At 45.5% G+C, this 14,542-nt stretch overlaps 1 protein-coding gene across 3 annotated transcripts; it reads left to right on the top strand.

Moving 5' to 3' along the window:
* Positions 1-524: 524 nt before the first annotated feature.
* Positions 525-3,024, top strand: LOC125547842 (uncharacterized). Of its 3 annotated transcripts, XM_087516574.1 has the most exons (6): positions 621-758; positions 1,337-1,416; positions 1,522-1,790; positions 1,916-2,111; positions 2,288-2,347; positions 2,707-3,024. In XM_087516574.1, exons 2-5 carry the CDS (start codon positions 1,351-1,353, stop codon positions 2,336-2,338), a joined length of 582 nt encoding a protein of 193 aa, XP_087372700.1. In that variant the 5' UTR covers positions 621-758; positions 1,337-1,350; the 3' UTR covers positions 2,339-2,347; positions 2,707-3,024. The 3 variants fall into 3 exon arrangements, with proteins under 3 accessions (XP_087372701.1, XP_087372700.1, XP_087372699.1); XM_087516575.1 differs by having other exon boundaries at positions 525-758; positions 1,373-1,790; XM_087516573.1 differs by having other exon boundaries at positions 1,337-1,790.
* Positions 3,025-14,542: the final 11,518 nt, after the last annotated feature.

The following is a 14,542-nucleotide window of genomic DNA, read 5'->3' as shown; positions in this document are numbered from 1 at the left end:
GGAGGAGGAAGAAGAGAGGAGAGATCAAACGAATCTGGTAGGTCGACGGGGTGGATTTGGTGCTATTTATGATGGGGTAGCGCTGTCGAGTCCGACGTGACGGACGCGTCCGGGGGCGCCTGGGTGCCCCCATATCCGCTCCAGATTTGAGCTGTATATAAGGGGTACTGGTTAATTCAGACGTTTGAGGCCAGTTTGAGAAGCCCGTCTGAGTCGCTTTTTATGACCGATCATTGGCCAAGCCGTCCGTCCGAGCGTTTGAGGCGGGTTTGGGACGCCGTATATAGATGCTCTTAGGACCAAAACATCACAAGCATTAGCTGTCCCTAAAGAAAAGAATGTACACTCATTAGCAAATATCAAAACAAAAATGCCTTATTTTGCGGGCACAACGCACGCGAGCTCATCTATTCTCTCTAATAATAGGAAAAAGAAAATAAAAAGCTTGTAATATGTTGGAAGGAAGGGGGGCCTACTGTCAGCCCCTTCTTCCCCAAACGGCAAATGAGGCAGGGCACTTTAGCAGCTACAGTACCGCGTTTCCTTAGACGGCGGCGCTCCACCCACTCCTCCGCCGTACCACCACTTGGGAAATATCTAGCCAGCCTCCCATCCCCACTCAATAATGCTGGTGCTCCTTCCTGGATCTCACAACAAGCTAGCTCAACGAGTCAACTGCTCCGGCCGGCCGGCGGGCTTCGTGTGTGCGCCTGCATCAATCCCCGCCCGGCTACTCTGCTGCCAACGGCACACGTCCGGTAAGTCCTTGCCTTGGATTCCTTGTACCTAGCCAATGTCTGTACCGATCTGGTACCTGCTAGTCACGGCGTAGTAGATCGATAGCCAGCGGCCGGCCGGCGGTTCATTGACGACCGCTCAACTGCAGGTAGGGGCGTTGCTCGTCAGCCGCACGTATGTAGGTATGCCGCCAGCGCTGCAGATTTATTTGCTCACATGTGCCGTGCAGATCTGGCTCGCTCTCGCATGGAGCAACATCCGCAGCTAGCTAGCTAGCTAATGTGCTCTGGCTTAGACGCCGGCCGGGCGTGAGAGCATCACTTAAAACTTAAAAGCCAGTAGATGCATACAATCACACTTGCATTACTTCATGAACAGATTCGGAGACCGTTTAAGATTTTTTAGAGGTTCCACTATGCATACGGAGCAAAATGCGTGAATCTATATTTTAAGATATGTCTATATACATCCGTATGTAGTCCATAATGCAATATCCAAAATGTCTTATATTTAGAAACGGAGGGAGTAATAGATTTATGCATACATCATGTGTGTTTAACATGTACGTATTGTTCATTGGAACAATTTTTTTTTACAGGTTGACATCTAAACATGTCCGATGTCATGGATGAAGGTTTATGGTGCGAGCGGGTGTTTAGAGACCATCAACTCTCTGTGGTGCGTCTCGATACTGCTACTGACAATGTTTTTCAAGGCAATGGCTTTATTGTCAGCAACAATAAAACCATCTGTGACATAGTATCATGTCAACATGTCGTCAAGATGCTTCCCGTGGGTGGAACAATGGCTGTTTATTTCTTCAACTCCGACGGATTGATCCCACGCCGATACAATGCAAGAATATTTCGTACTGATGAGGGTCGGGATCTTGCTTGGCTGCGGGCTCAAGATGTCTATGAACCAGTGACTTGTCTGAGGTTCTTCGACCCACCATATGCTTCTGGGTGGAATGTTGTTGCGCTGGCTTATACCACATTGGATGGTTCTTCTGCTACTATTCTAGAGCCAGGGACGTATTCTGGTCAAATAACGTAATGCACTCTTCCGATACTTAGTATCTCTTACTTACTAGAACATGGTACTAGTAGTATAATGTAGCATGAAAATTCCTTTTGTCTCTACTCGTGCTAATCATTAGAATATTTATTTATTGCAGCAATGAACCAGATGAAGTGTCGCTTACCTGCAGTTGTACATCTAAGCAAGGTGCATCAGGTTCACCTCTTATTTTGCCACGGATAGACAGGGTAGTTGGGGTGCTTGCCGGAGCTTCACATGCATCGGTATACGCTGTTCCTGTCACACATATAAGGGAGTTCTTAATAGAGTGGCTTGGTGGAGACGAAGACCTGGTAAAATCCTTGAACTTTATTGCAACATGTTTTATACTCGCTCCGCCTCGAATTACTTGTCTCTCGCTCACATAAATCCATTTGAGCCACAAGTAATTCGGGACGGAGGCAGTATCTAATAAGTATGTTTTTTGGTTTGACTGATTTATAACCTTTCCATTTCATACATTTGTTAGAACGAAGTACGAACTGCTGGGTTGGTTATGCTTGTCGCAAAGGGCCAATAGTACGATGAGGTAATGTATGGGTGCCCTTTCTCAAATTCTCATAAGAAAGACCGTTGTATGTCAATTGATACTAGTTTAAGACCAAATCGTCCTGTATTCAATACGAGTGTTGTATATGGAAGTATAGATAAAAGGCATCCATGCTAGTATGATACATGTGGTAAGCTATCTCAAAACAACAAAAATGTGCAAGTTTGCAAATTTACGCTTTAACTTAACCTGAAGTCTAAATAGTGCACGCACAACGATTACTTTTGACAAGCACCTGCTGCGTGCCCACACAGAGAAAATCATTTGTCATCGTTTATGTAAATAAGTATGACACCGTTTTTTTCCTCTTCCAGATCTAATATACTCTTTGTATGCAGGACTTGATCACTGGACGGAAACTTGGGGAGGAAGAACCATGAGAAGTTGTCAGAATTTATCCTAAAAAAAGTTGACGTGCGCGTGGCGTAGTTCTAGGTTTCATAGTTAGTATGCTGGAATGTTTTAATCCTAGACTTTGTAGCTAGCCATTGGCTGGGCTTTGCTCATTTTAGATTGTATACTGATCTACTACTTATTTCTTTCTTAACTTTGCTACCTTATTGTCTTGCGGTTTGAATTATGTCACCGTATTAATTTCTCTGTGTGTTAGACAAACATGATATGATTAAACGTGTGTTAATTCGTTCCATTGTTAATTGCAGTGCAGTCTCCTCTTTATATGTGGAACTAAATGAACAGCACCAGTAGAAGAATGCTGCTATATAATTTTAGACAGCCCAAACAGGGCAATGATGCTCCTCTACGAAGCTTGGCATATTACTACAGGCATGTATTGCTCTCCGCAGCAAAGTTCATGTAGAACATGTTTATCGATAAATGACATTTTTATTAACTCAGAATGTAGCATCAAACGGATACAAAGCATGATGAGTAACACCCAGAGTCCGCATAACAAGATGCACACAGCCAAACACGAACGTTGTGACAAAAGATAAATAAAAAACCGACATGGTGACAACATTAGTCATATCGGACCGACACTATGCCTATGTCAAATGAAGTGGTGGACCAATCCAAAGATTATGCTGCCACCGATGTTGGGTAAAAACCTCCTTGGTCACTCACTCCAACAGCATGCATCGTCTTGAATAACCGTTGGAACTTCGTTCGGTGTAGCATAAACCACATAACAAGTGAGTACCTACAACACGTGGGACAGCTTGAGGTGATGTTTTGGAATGCACCGAATGCTAATTTGGTACTCCCTCCAATTCATATTAGTTGACGTTGCTTTAGTACGAGGGAGTAGTATAAAACAAAGAGAAACTGCACCAAAGGTCCTAAACTATTCGAGGTATGTCAAGTTAGTCTCAAAACTTCAAAATTGTATGTTTGGGTCCCAAACGTTTGCAAGTGGTTCACCTCCGGTCCCAAGCAGCCCAAACAATGTTTGACCCACTCATGTGGCGCATTGACCATTGCCACGTCGACAAGGGTCCCACTAGGGACAACCGGAGAATATTTTGCATAACACCCTTGGTAGGACTCTCCTCACTTGCGGTCCATCTCTTATTGGGTCCTGTTTTGATATTTTGCATAAACACAAATCACACTAGGGATAACCAAATAGAAGAACATTTTGCATTCTGCGGCCTAGAAGAGGGCCATGCTTGCATCCTGTGGCCAGCATATGGTCGACACCAATTGCGGCCTAGAAGAGGGCCATGCTTGCATCTTGTGGCCAGCATATGGTTGGCACCAACCGATCTATCAGACGTGGCCTGACTGTTGATGTCAAAACCGGCGGATCTCGGGTAAGGGGTCCCGAACTGTGCGTCTAAGGTTAATGGCAACATGAGGCGGGGGAAACAATGTTTACCCAGGTTCGGGCCCTCTATGTGGAGGTAATACCCTACTTCCTGCTTGATTGATCTTGATGAATATGAGTATTACAAGAGTTGATCTACCACGAGATTGTAATGGCTAAACCCTAGAAGTCTAGCCTATGAGATTATGATTGTTGAGCGTTAACCCTAGAAGTGTAAACCCTCCAGTTTATATAGACACCAGGGGAGGGGGGGGGACTAGGGTTGTACAAAGTCAGTCACAGAGAAAGGAATCTACATATCCGAATCGCCAAGCTTGCCTTCCATGCCAAGGAGAGTCCCATTCGGACACGAGACAAAGTCTTCTATCTTGTATCTTCATAACCCAACAGTCCGACCCAAGTATATAGTCCGGCTGTCCGAGGACCCCTTAGTCCAGGACTTCCTCAGTAGCCCCTGAACCAGGCTTCAATGACGATGAGTCCGACACGCAGATTGTCTTCGGCATTGCAAGGTGGGTTCCTTCTTCGAACACTCCAACATAGTCTTCCGAACAAAGAAAACGTGTCCGGCTCTGCAAAACAGGTACCACACACAACCGTAGAGAGTATAATATTCCACGAGTCCAATCCGCTGACAACTTTCTGTAGCGTGACATCACGCCACTACTCGGCCATTATTTGAACCGTTCTTTAGCCTGCCGCTCCGTATTTCGAGGTGCGGTTTCACTGGCATGTCTTGTCAAAGCAGAGATCGTGTCCCCTTATCATGGGATTCTCATCAATACGTGTAGCACCCTCGATGCGACTATATCTCCCACGTGTCGAGGCACGACTTAGAGGCATAATCGCATTGAAGGCATATGTCGCAAGTCAGGTAATCATCACAAACATCCCATGTAATAAAGATAATGTAAAGGGATAACATAGTTGGCTTACACTCGCCACGTCAATCAAGTACATAAATAACATACATCATCCAAACGCTCATGGCCCGACTACGGCACCAAAATGAAAGATAACCCAACATGCGACATGGTCCCGATCACCCCCAACAGGGCACCACTACTGATCATCAGGAAAGGAAACATAGTAACGTTGAGAGTCCTCGTCGAACTCCCACTTGAGCTCGAACGCGTCACCTGGAGCGGAATCACCTGGACCTGCATCTGGTGTAATAGTAATCTGTGAGCCACAGGGACTCAGCAATCTCGCACCCTCGCGATCAAGACTATTTAAGCTTAATAGGTAGGGTAAGGTAAATATATGTGGAGCTGCAGCAAGCGACTAGCATATATGGTGGCTAACTTATTCGCAAAAGAGAGCGAGAAGAGGAGGCAAAGCGCGAGCGAGAAACTAGAGGACAACCTGCGCAAACATTACTCCAACACCGTGTCCACTTCCCGGACTCCACGAGAAGAGGCCATCACGGTAACACACACGGTTGATTCATTTTAATTAAGCCAAGGTTCAAGTTGTCTACAACCGGACATTAACAAATTCCCATCTGCGCATAACCACGGGCACGGCTTTCGAAAGTTCAATCCCTGCAGGGGAGTCCCAACTTAGCCCATGACAAGCTCTCACGGTCAACGAAGGAATAGACCTCCACCCGAGACCTTCCGATCAGACTCGGTATCCCGGTACAACAAGACATTTCGACAGGTTAAAACAAGACCAGCAACACCGCCCGAATGTGCCGACAAATCCCGATAGGAGCTGCACATATCTCGTTCTCAGGGCACACTCAGATGAGCAATCCGTACAACTAAAACCAAACCCCGAGTTTCCTCGAGGGGGCGCTGCACAGGGCTCTAGTTTGGACCAACACTCAGAGGAGCACTGGCCCAGGGGGGGGGGGTTTAAATAAGATGACCCTTGGGCTTCGGAAATCCAAGGGAAAAAGAGGCTAGGTGGCAAATGGTAAGACCAAGGTTGGGCATTGCTGGAAAAGCTTTAATCAAGGCGAACTATCAAGGGGTTCCCATTATAACCCAACCGCGTAAGGAACGCAAAAATCCGGAAACATAACACCGATATGACGGAAACTAGGGCGGCAAGAGTGGAACAAAACACTAGGCGAGAGGCCGAGCCTTCCACCCTTCACCAAGTATATAGATGCATTAAGATAAGATGGCAATATAATGATATCCCAACAAGTAGTAAATGTTCCAACAAGGAACGGCCTCCAATCTTCACCTGCAACTAGCAACGCTATAAGAAGGGGCTGAGCAAAGCGGTGACATAGCCAATCAACGGTTTGCTAGGACAAGGTGGGTTAGAGGTTTGACATGGAAATTTGGGAGGCTGACAAGCAAAAAGTAGGCATCGTAGCATTGGCATAGCAAAAGAGCGAGCAAACTAGCATAGCAAAGATAGTAGTGATTTCGAGGGTATGATCATCTTGCCTGCAAAGCTGTCAGAGTTGACTGAATCCTCGAAAGCAAACTCAACGGGCTCCTCGTTAGCGAACTCATCTCCCGGCTCTACCCAAACAAGACAAACAAGCAACAAGGAAAACAATCAACCACGTGCAAACTCAAACAACACGATGCAAAGATGATATGCTATGCGGGATGCGATGCGGGATGCATATGCAAGATATGACAGGAAATGCATGAACCTGGCCTCAACTTGGAAATCCAAGTGTGCCACTGGAAAGATGAGATGAAATCGCTTGAAAACGATATAAAGAACGCCGGAATCGGAGTTATGGTTTGGGAATGGCAAGCGATTCAAAAATGGCACCGGTCTGCGATTTACAACAAGTGACCATCTAAATGCAATGAGGTGAACATGCTACAACACTCAAACATGGCATCAAAATACATGGCAGGGAAGCATTCAAGATGCTTAACAAAAGTCTAGCACTGAGCTACGGCCAATTCATCCATTAACAGGTTCAAACAAGCATGGCAAAAATGCAAATGGCAAACAGATCTCAGACTTAGTGAAATTAACACTTGTCTGAAAATTTCAGACCAAGTAGCTCTCTTCGGAGCAACAAAACAACATGCTACATGACCTGAAAATGGCAAAGAAGAACATGGCATGGAGCTACTCAATTAGCTTAACAAAAGTCTCTTAGTGACTTTGAGCCAAAAGGGATCAGAAAATATACTAACAAGCACATGAACATAGCAAAAACATAATCAGTTTTCAGACTTAGTGAAAACTGGCACATGCTGAAACATAACTCAAGTAGGCATGTTTACGAGCTTGATGCACTCACTACGAAGCAAGTCATAGCAATACAAGCATACATCTATCAATAACACATAAAATGCAAGATAGAAATGGCAAGAACAATGGCATAGCATGCACGGATCAACTACAACATCATCGGCAAAATTGCAAACAAGTTGACAATCTGCCCAGATTCACAAAGTAGCAAAAGTAGAGCTCGATTGACTCAACCTAGGGTGCTCCATAATTGCAAACAAAGACATGGATGGATAGAGCACCACAATATTAACAAAACTCCTTTACTGATCATCCTCAAAGGAGGCACGGATCACTAGGAAACAACATGAACATATGGCATCATGAGATAAACAGCTCTAGGACTTAGTGAAATTACTAAGTCCCTGAAAACAGAATTACCGAGTGTCTCACTTTGCAAGCTTGCACTAGTCACCACACACATCACAAAAATACATGGGTTGCACCTCTGGAAAGATGACAAAACCCTTAACAAAACATATGTAGAACTCATGGGCATATCATGCACACAATAATCATGGCAAAAATGACAAATGTCTAAGATGGAGTAGCAGATCTGACAATTAACTCAAGTAGCCCTCTTCTAACAGCATTTCGGGCATCAAGATGAACTCAAATGAAAATGATGCAATGGAATGAAATGATGTACTCTCTGAGTCGAACATTTTGATATGCTATATGCATGAATCGGAGCTACGGATGCGGAGATATAGCATGATGAATATGGGCACTTGGAACGGAAATATTAGGGACTTCAGAAAAAAACAACCCCAGATCTAGGGTTTGACCCGAGGCACGCGGATCGAGGATGGTGGCGCGCACACTGTTCACGACGGAGATGAGGTCGCCGGCGAGTCGGTGTTGAGGAGGGAGGAGGCGGCCGGAGGAGGACGTCGCCGAACTTGGAGGCGCTCGCCGGCGCGTGGGCGGAGGAGGCCGGACGGCGGGGTAGCTGCGGCGACGAGGCACGGCCTCGGGCGTCGAGCGAGGCAGCCGGGTCGGGTCGGCGACCGGGCGAGGCGGCGATGGCCGGCAATGGCACGGCGGCGGCAGTTTTGTTCGGCCCGGACGGACAATGTCCGGTGCGGCGCAGTGGATTTTTTAGGGTTTTCGGGGGAGAAGAAGATCCGGATTCGGAGGGTTCTTTAAATAGGCATAGAGGGAGCTAGGAGAGTCCAAATGAGGTGCGGTTTTCAGCCATGCGATCGTGATCGAATGCTCTAGATGATGGAGCAGAGTTAGGTGGGTTTTGGGCCAAAATGGAGGGGTGTTGGGCTGCAACACACACGAGGCCTTTTCGGTCCCTCGGTTAACCGTTGGAGTATCAAACGAAGTCCAAATGATACGAAACTTGACCGGCGGTCTACCAGTAGTAAACCAAGGCCGCTTGGCAAGTCTCGGTCCAATCCGGAAATATTTAATCCCCACACACGAAAGAAAGCTAGAAATGACCACCGGAGGAGAACGAAGCCCCGGAATGCAAAACGGACAACGGAGAAAATGCTCGAATGCATGAGATGAACACGTATGAAAATGCAATGCACATGATGACATGATATGAGATGCATGACAAAGATAACAATACACGGAGACAAAAAACCCGAACCCGAGAAAATAAAATAACTTAACGCCAGAAACGGCAAGAGTTGGAGTACAAATTGGGAAAATTATATCCGGGGTGTTACAACACTCCACCACTACGAAAGGATCTCGTCCCGAGATCTAGGACTGAAAGAACGCCGGGTACTCAGAAAAGAGGTGATTCTCGCGTTCCCAGGTAGCTTCACGGTCGGAATGGTGTGACCACTTGACTTTGAGAAATTTGATTGACTTGTTGCGAGTCTTGCGTTCAGTCTCTTCGAGAATAGCAACTGGGTGCTCACGATAAGAGAGATCTTCTTGGAGCTCAATGTCCTCGAAGTTGACTATGCGGTCAGGAGTCTTGAAGCACTTTCGAAGCTGAGAGACATGGAACACGTCATGAACATTTGCAAAGTTTGACAGAAGCTCGAGTTGATAGGCAAGGTCGCCTCTCTTGCTGACAATCTTGAAAGGTCCCACGTATCCGAAGCGACGAGTACCTTTCATAGGAGAGACGCGGAGGTAAACATGATCTCCGATCTCGAAAGCCAAATCACGGTGCTTACTATCATAGTAGCTCTTCTGGCGGGATTGGGCTGCTTTGAGGTTATAGCGAATGACTTTGCACATTTCTTCTGCTTCTGTGATTAAGTCATTACCCAGCAGCCGACGTTCACCGGTTTCAGACCAGTTGAGAGGGGTACGGCACTTCCTGCCATACAGAATTTGAAATGGGGCCTTGCCCGAACTTGCTTGAAAACTGTTGTTGTAGGAGAATTCAACATAAGGAAGACAATCCTCCCACTTCATGCCGAAGGAGATCACACAAGCCCTGAGCAGATCTTCAAGAATCTGGTTGACACGCTCGACTTGACCGCTAGTTTGAGGATGGAAAGCTGTGCTGAAGCGGATGTTGGTGCCCATGGCCTTCTGAAAAGAATCCCAAAACTTGGACGTAAAGATGCTGCCACGGTCTGAAGAGATCACCTGTGGAATACCGTGCAGAGAGACAATTCAAGAGGTATAGAGTTCCACCAATTGAGCTGTAGTGATCGACTCTTTGATAGGCAGAAAGTGAGCCACTTTGGTGAGTTTGGACTTTGGAAACCCAGTCACGAAGTCCATTTCAATGTGGTCAAACTTCCATTCTGGAAGGGCAAGAGGTTGGAGGAGACCTGCTGGTCTTTGGTGTTCTGCCTTCACTCTTCTGCAGACATCACATTCATTTACGAATTGTGCAATCTCGCGCTTCATTCGAGTCCACCAATAAGCTTGCTTAAGGTCCTGATACATCTTCGTACTCCCAGGGTGGATGGAGAGGAGAGAATTGTGAGCCTCATTCATGATCACTTTACGAAGGTCACCTTTGGGTACAACAATTCGATCCTCGAAGAATAGAGTATCCTTGTCATCAAGGCGGTAGCACTTGTACTTGGGTTGACTCTTGGCAATCCCAATCTTCACCTTTTTCACCATAGCATCAAGAAGCTGGGCTTGGCGAATCTGGTCTTCCAAGGTAGGAGAGACTTGAAGGTTGGCGAGGAAACCTTGAGGAACAACTTGCAGATTAAGTTTGCGGAAAGCTTCACAAAGCTCGGGTTGATAAGGCTTGAGAATCAGACTGTTGCAATAAGCCTTCCTGCTCAATGCGTCAGCAATCACATTGGCCTTGCCTGGAGTATACTCAATACTCGGATTATACTCTTGAATCATTTCGACCCATCGAGTTTGCCTGAGGTTGAGATTAGGCTGAGTGAAGATGTACTTGAGACTCTTGTGATCAGTGAAAATGTCCACTTTTCTTCCCAATAGAAGATGTCTCCAAGTCAAAAGAGCATGCACAACTACTGCCAACTCAAGATCATGAGTGGGGTAGTTCTTCTCATTGGGCTTCAACTGGCGAGAGGTATAAGCAACCACTTTCTTCTCTTGCATCAACAATACGCCAAGACCTTGGAGAGAGGCATCACAAAAGACCTCGTACGGTTTGGATTCATCAGGCGGAGTCAGAACTGGAGCAGTGATCAATTTCTCTTTCAAAGTGTTGAAAGCAATGTCACACTCCGGAGACCAAACGTACTTGACGTGCTTCTGGAGAAGATTTGAGAGAGGCTTTGTGATCTTAGAAAAGTTTTCAACGAATCTTCGGCAGTAGCTTGCAAGACCGAGGAAGCTACGGAGTTGCTTCACGTTCTGAGGAGGTTCCCAATTCACAATTGCAGACACCTTCTCAGGATTCACGGCAATGCCCTTGGCAAAGATGATATGACCAAGATAAAGAACCTCATCGAGCCAAAATTCACACTTGGAGAACTTGGCGTAGAACTGATGTTCCCTGAGCTTATCGAGTACCAAACGCAAGTGTTTGGCATGATATTCTTTGTTCTTCGAGAAAACCAGAATGTCGTCGAGATAGACCAAAACAAAGTCATTGGTGTAGGCGTTGAAGATGAAGTTCATCATGCGAGAGAAAGTCGGAGGAGCGTTGACGAGGCCAAAAGACATGACAGTGTATTCATATGAACCAAAGCTAGTTCTGAAAGCCATCTTGGGAATATCTTGCTCACGGATTCGAATCTGATGATAACCCATACGGAGATCAAGCTTGGAGAATACTTGAGCACCTTTAAGTTGTTCGAATAGCTCATTGATGTTGGGAAGTGGGTATGATGCCCCTCTACGAACATAACAAGCTTGGCATATTACAACAGGGCATGTGCTGCTCTGCACGCCAAAGTTCATGCAGAACATGTTTTTGATAAAGGACATTTGTATTAACTCAAAATGTAGCATCAAACAGATACAAAGCATGATGAGTAACACCCGGACTCTGCATAATCAAGATGCACACAACCAAACACGAAAATTGTTACAAAAGATAAATAAAAAACTGACATGCCGACAATAGTAGTCATCCGACAACAGTAGTCATATAACTAAAAAACACTTCTGTGATGATACGTGTTTCTTACAATAGGTCATGTTTTCTGTCACGCATGTACTTCCATCACGATTTTTATGACAGGATAAGATAGTCATATATGTGTTGTTGCGGGCGTGTTCTATGACAATACTTCATTTATTGTCACGCAAGTCTCCACTTCCATGATGATAAATGGCATGTCATGGAAGTGTTTTCATCAACGTTAACTACTATTTGTGATAGGCGTTGGATTTCTTCGAAGAGGAAAGGTAATGTAGTATAGTAGACACCTCACTCAGTTAAGAACCAAAGTTATTGAACAAATAGGAGACACCACGCAAAACCTGTAAACAGTACTTGCACACACAAAAAGCAAATACTTGCACCCAACGCCGACAAGAGGGTTGTCAATCCCCTTGTACTCATTCGTTGTAAGGATTAAATCGGATAGTGGTAGGTAGATAAATATAAAGTAAAATAAAAGATAAATAATTACAACAATTATTTTTAGGGTTTTAGTAAATATAAAGTGAATGGACCAGGGGCCATAGCATTCACTAGAGGCATCTCTCTCATGAGCATATCATCAGTGGATAATTGATAGAAAAACATATATTTATGATGGTATTCATGGAATGATCAATATATAGGCATTACGTCTGAGACATGTAGACGAACATCCATCTGCATCGACTACTATTACTCCACCCTCGGCCGTTATCCAGCATGCATCTTAAGGCATTAAGTTCATAACAAACTTGAAGGAAATATGCCCTAGAGGAAATAATAAAGTTGTTATTTTATATTTCCTTATATCATGATAAATGTTTATTATTCATGCTAGAATTGTATTGACCGGAAACTTGATACATGTGTGGATACATAGACAAAACACCGTGTCCCTAGTAAGCCTCTACTAGACTAGCTCGTTAATCAAAGATGGTTAAGTTTCGTAACCATAGACATGTGTTGTCATTTGATAAACGGGATCACATCATTAGGAGAATGATGTGATGGACAAGACCCATCCATTAGCTTGGCATATTGATTGTTCAGTTTTATTGCTATTGCTTTCTTCATGCCATGTACATATTCCTTTGACTATGAGATTATCCAACTCCCGAATACCGGATGAATACCTTATGTGCTATCAAATGTCACAACATAACTAGGTCATTATGAAGATGCTCTACAGGTATCTCCGAAGGTGTTTGTTGGGTTGGCATAGATCGAGATTAGGATTTGTCACTCCTAGTATCGGAGAGGTATCTCTGGGCCCTCTCGGTAATACACATCATAAGAAGCCTTGCAAGCAAAGTGACTAATGAGTTAGTTGTTGGATGATGTATTACGGAACGAGTAAATAGACTTGCCGGTAACGAGATTGAACTAGGTATGAAAATACCGACAATCGAATCTCGGGCAAGTAACATACCGATGACAAAGGGAATAACGTATGTTGTCACAACGGTTCGACCGATAAAGATCTTCGTAGAATATGTAGGAGCGAATATGAGAATCCAGGTTCCGCTATTGGTTATTGACCGGAGAGGTGTCTCAGTCATGTCTACATAGTTCTCGAACCCGTAGGGTCCGCACGCTTAACGTTCGATGACGATTTAGTATTATATGAGTTATGTGATTTGGTGAATGAATGTTGTTCAGAGTCCCGGATGAGATCATGGACATGACGAGGAGTCTCGAAATGGCCGAGAAGTAAATATTGATATATAGGATGATAGTATTCGGACACCGGAAGTGTTCCGGGTAGTATCGGGTATTTATTGGTGTACTGGGGGGGGGGGTTACCGGAACCCCCAGGTGGAATAATGGGCCTTATGGGACATAAGAGGGGATCAAACCAGCCCACAAGGGGTGGCGCGCCCTCCCTTTAGGCAGGAGGCCGAATAGGGGAAGGAGGAGGGGGTTTGGCCCCCTTTCCTTCCTCCCTTCCCTCTTCCCTTTTCCCCCTTCCAGTAATAAGGAAAAGGGGGGGGCGAATTGGGATAGGACCCCAAGTAGGATTCCTCCTACTTGGGGCGCCCCATGGCAGATCCCCTCCCCCTCCCACCTATATATACATGGGGAGGGGGCGTCTAGAACACACAAAAACAATCGTTAGCCGTGTGCGGCGCCCCCCTCCATAGTTTACGCCTTCAGTCATATCTTCGTAGTGCTTAGGCGAAGCCCTGCGCGGATCACATCACCATCACCGACACCACACCATCATGCTGACGGAACTCATCTACTTCCTCGACACCTTGCTGGATCAAGAGGGCGAGGGACATCATTGCATTGAACGAGTGCAGAACTCAGAGGTGTCGTATGTTCGGTACTTGATCGGTCGGAGCAAGAGGAAGTTCGACTACATCAACCGCGTTGTCAAACGCTTCCGCTTTCGGTCTACAAGGGTACGTGGACATACTCTTCCCCCCTCGTTGCTATGCATCTCCTAGATAGATCTTGCGTGAGTGTCGTGGAATTGTCACGGCAGATGTCCTCGTGAAAGGACTTAGTCGTAGGGCCATCGCAACTAGGAAGCTTAAAAGGGGTTAATCAGGACAAAGGACACGAGAGAGTTATACTAGTTCAGCCCCTTACGGTGAAGGTAAGGCCTACGTCTGGTTGGGTTGGTATTGCTGAGGTTTCGATGACCAGGGAG

This window comes from Triticum urartu, chromosome 3A (genome assembly GCF_056163025.1).
Source record: "Triticum urartu cultivar PI428250 chromosome 3A, HENAU_Tu73, whole genome shotgun sequence".
Classification (NCBI taxonomy): domain Eukaryota; kingdom Viridiplantae; phylum Streptophyta; class Magnoliopsida; order Poales; family Poaceae; genus Triticum; species Triticum urartu.
The sequence above is the reverse complement of the archived record's forward strand: the minus strand, read 5'-3'. Positions and strand labels throughout refer to the sequence as shown.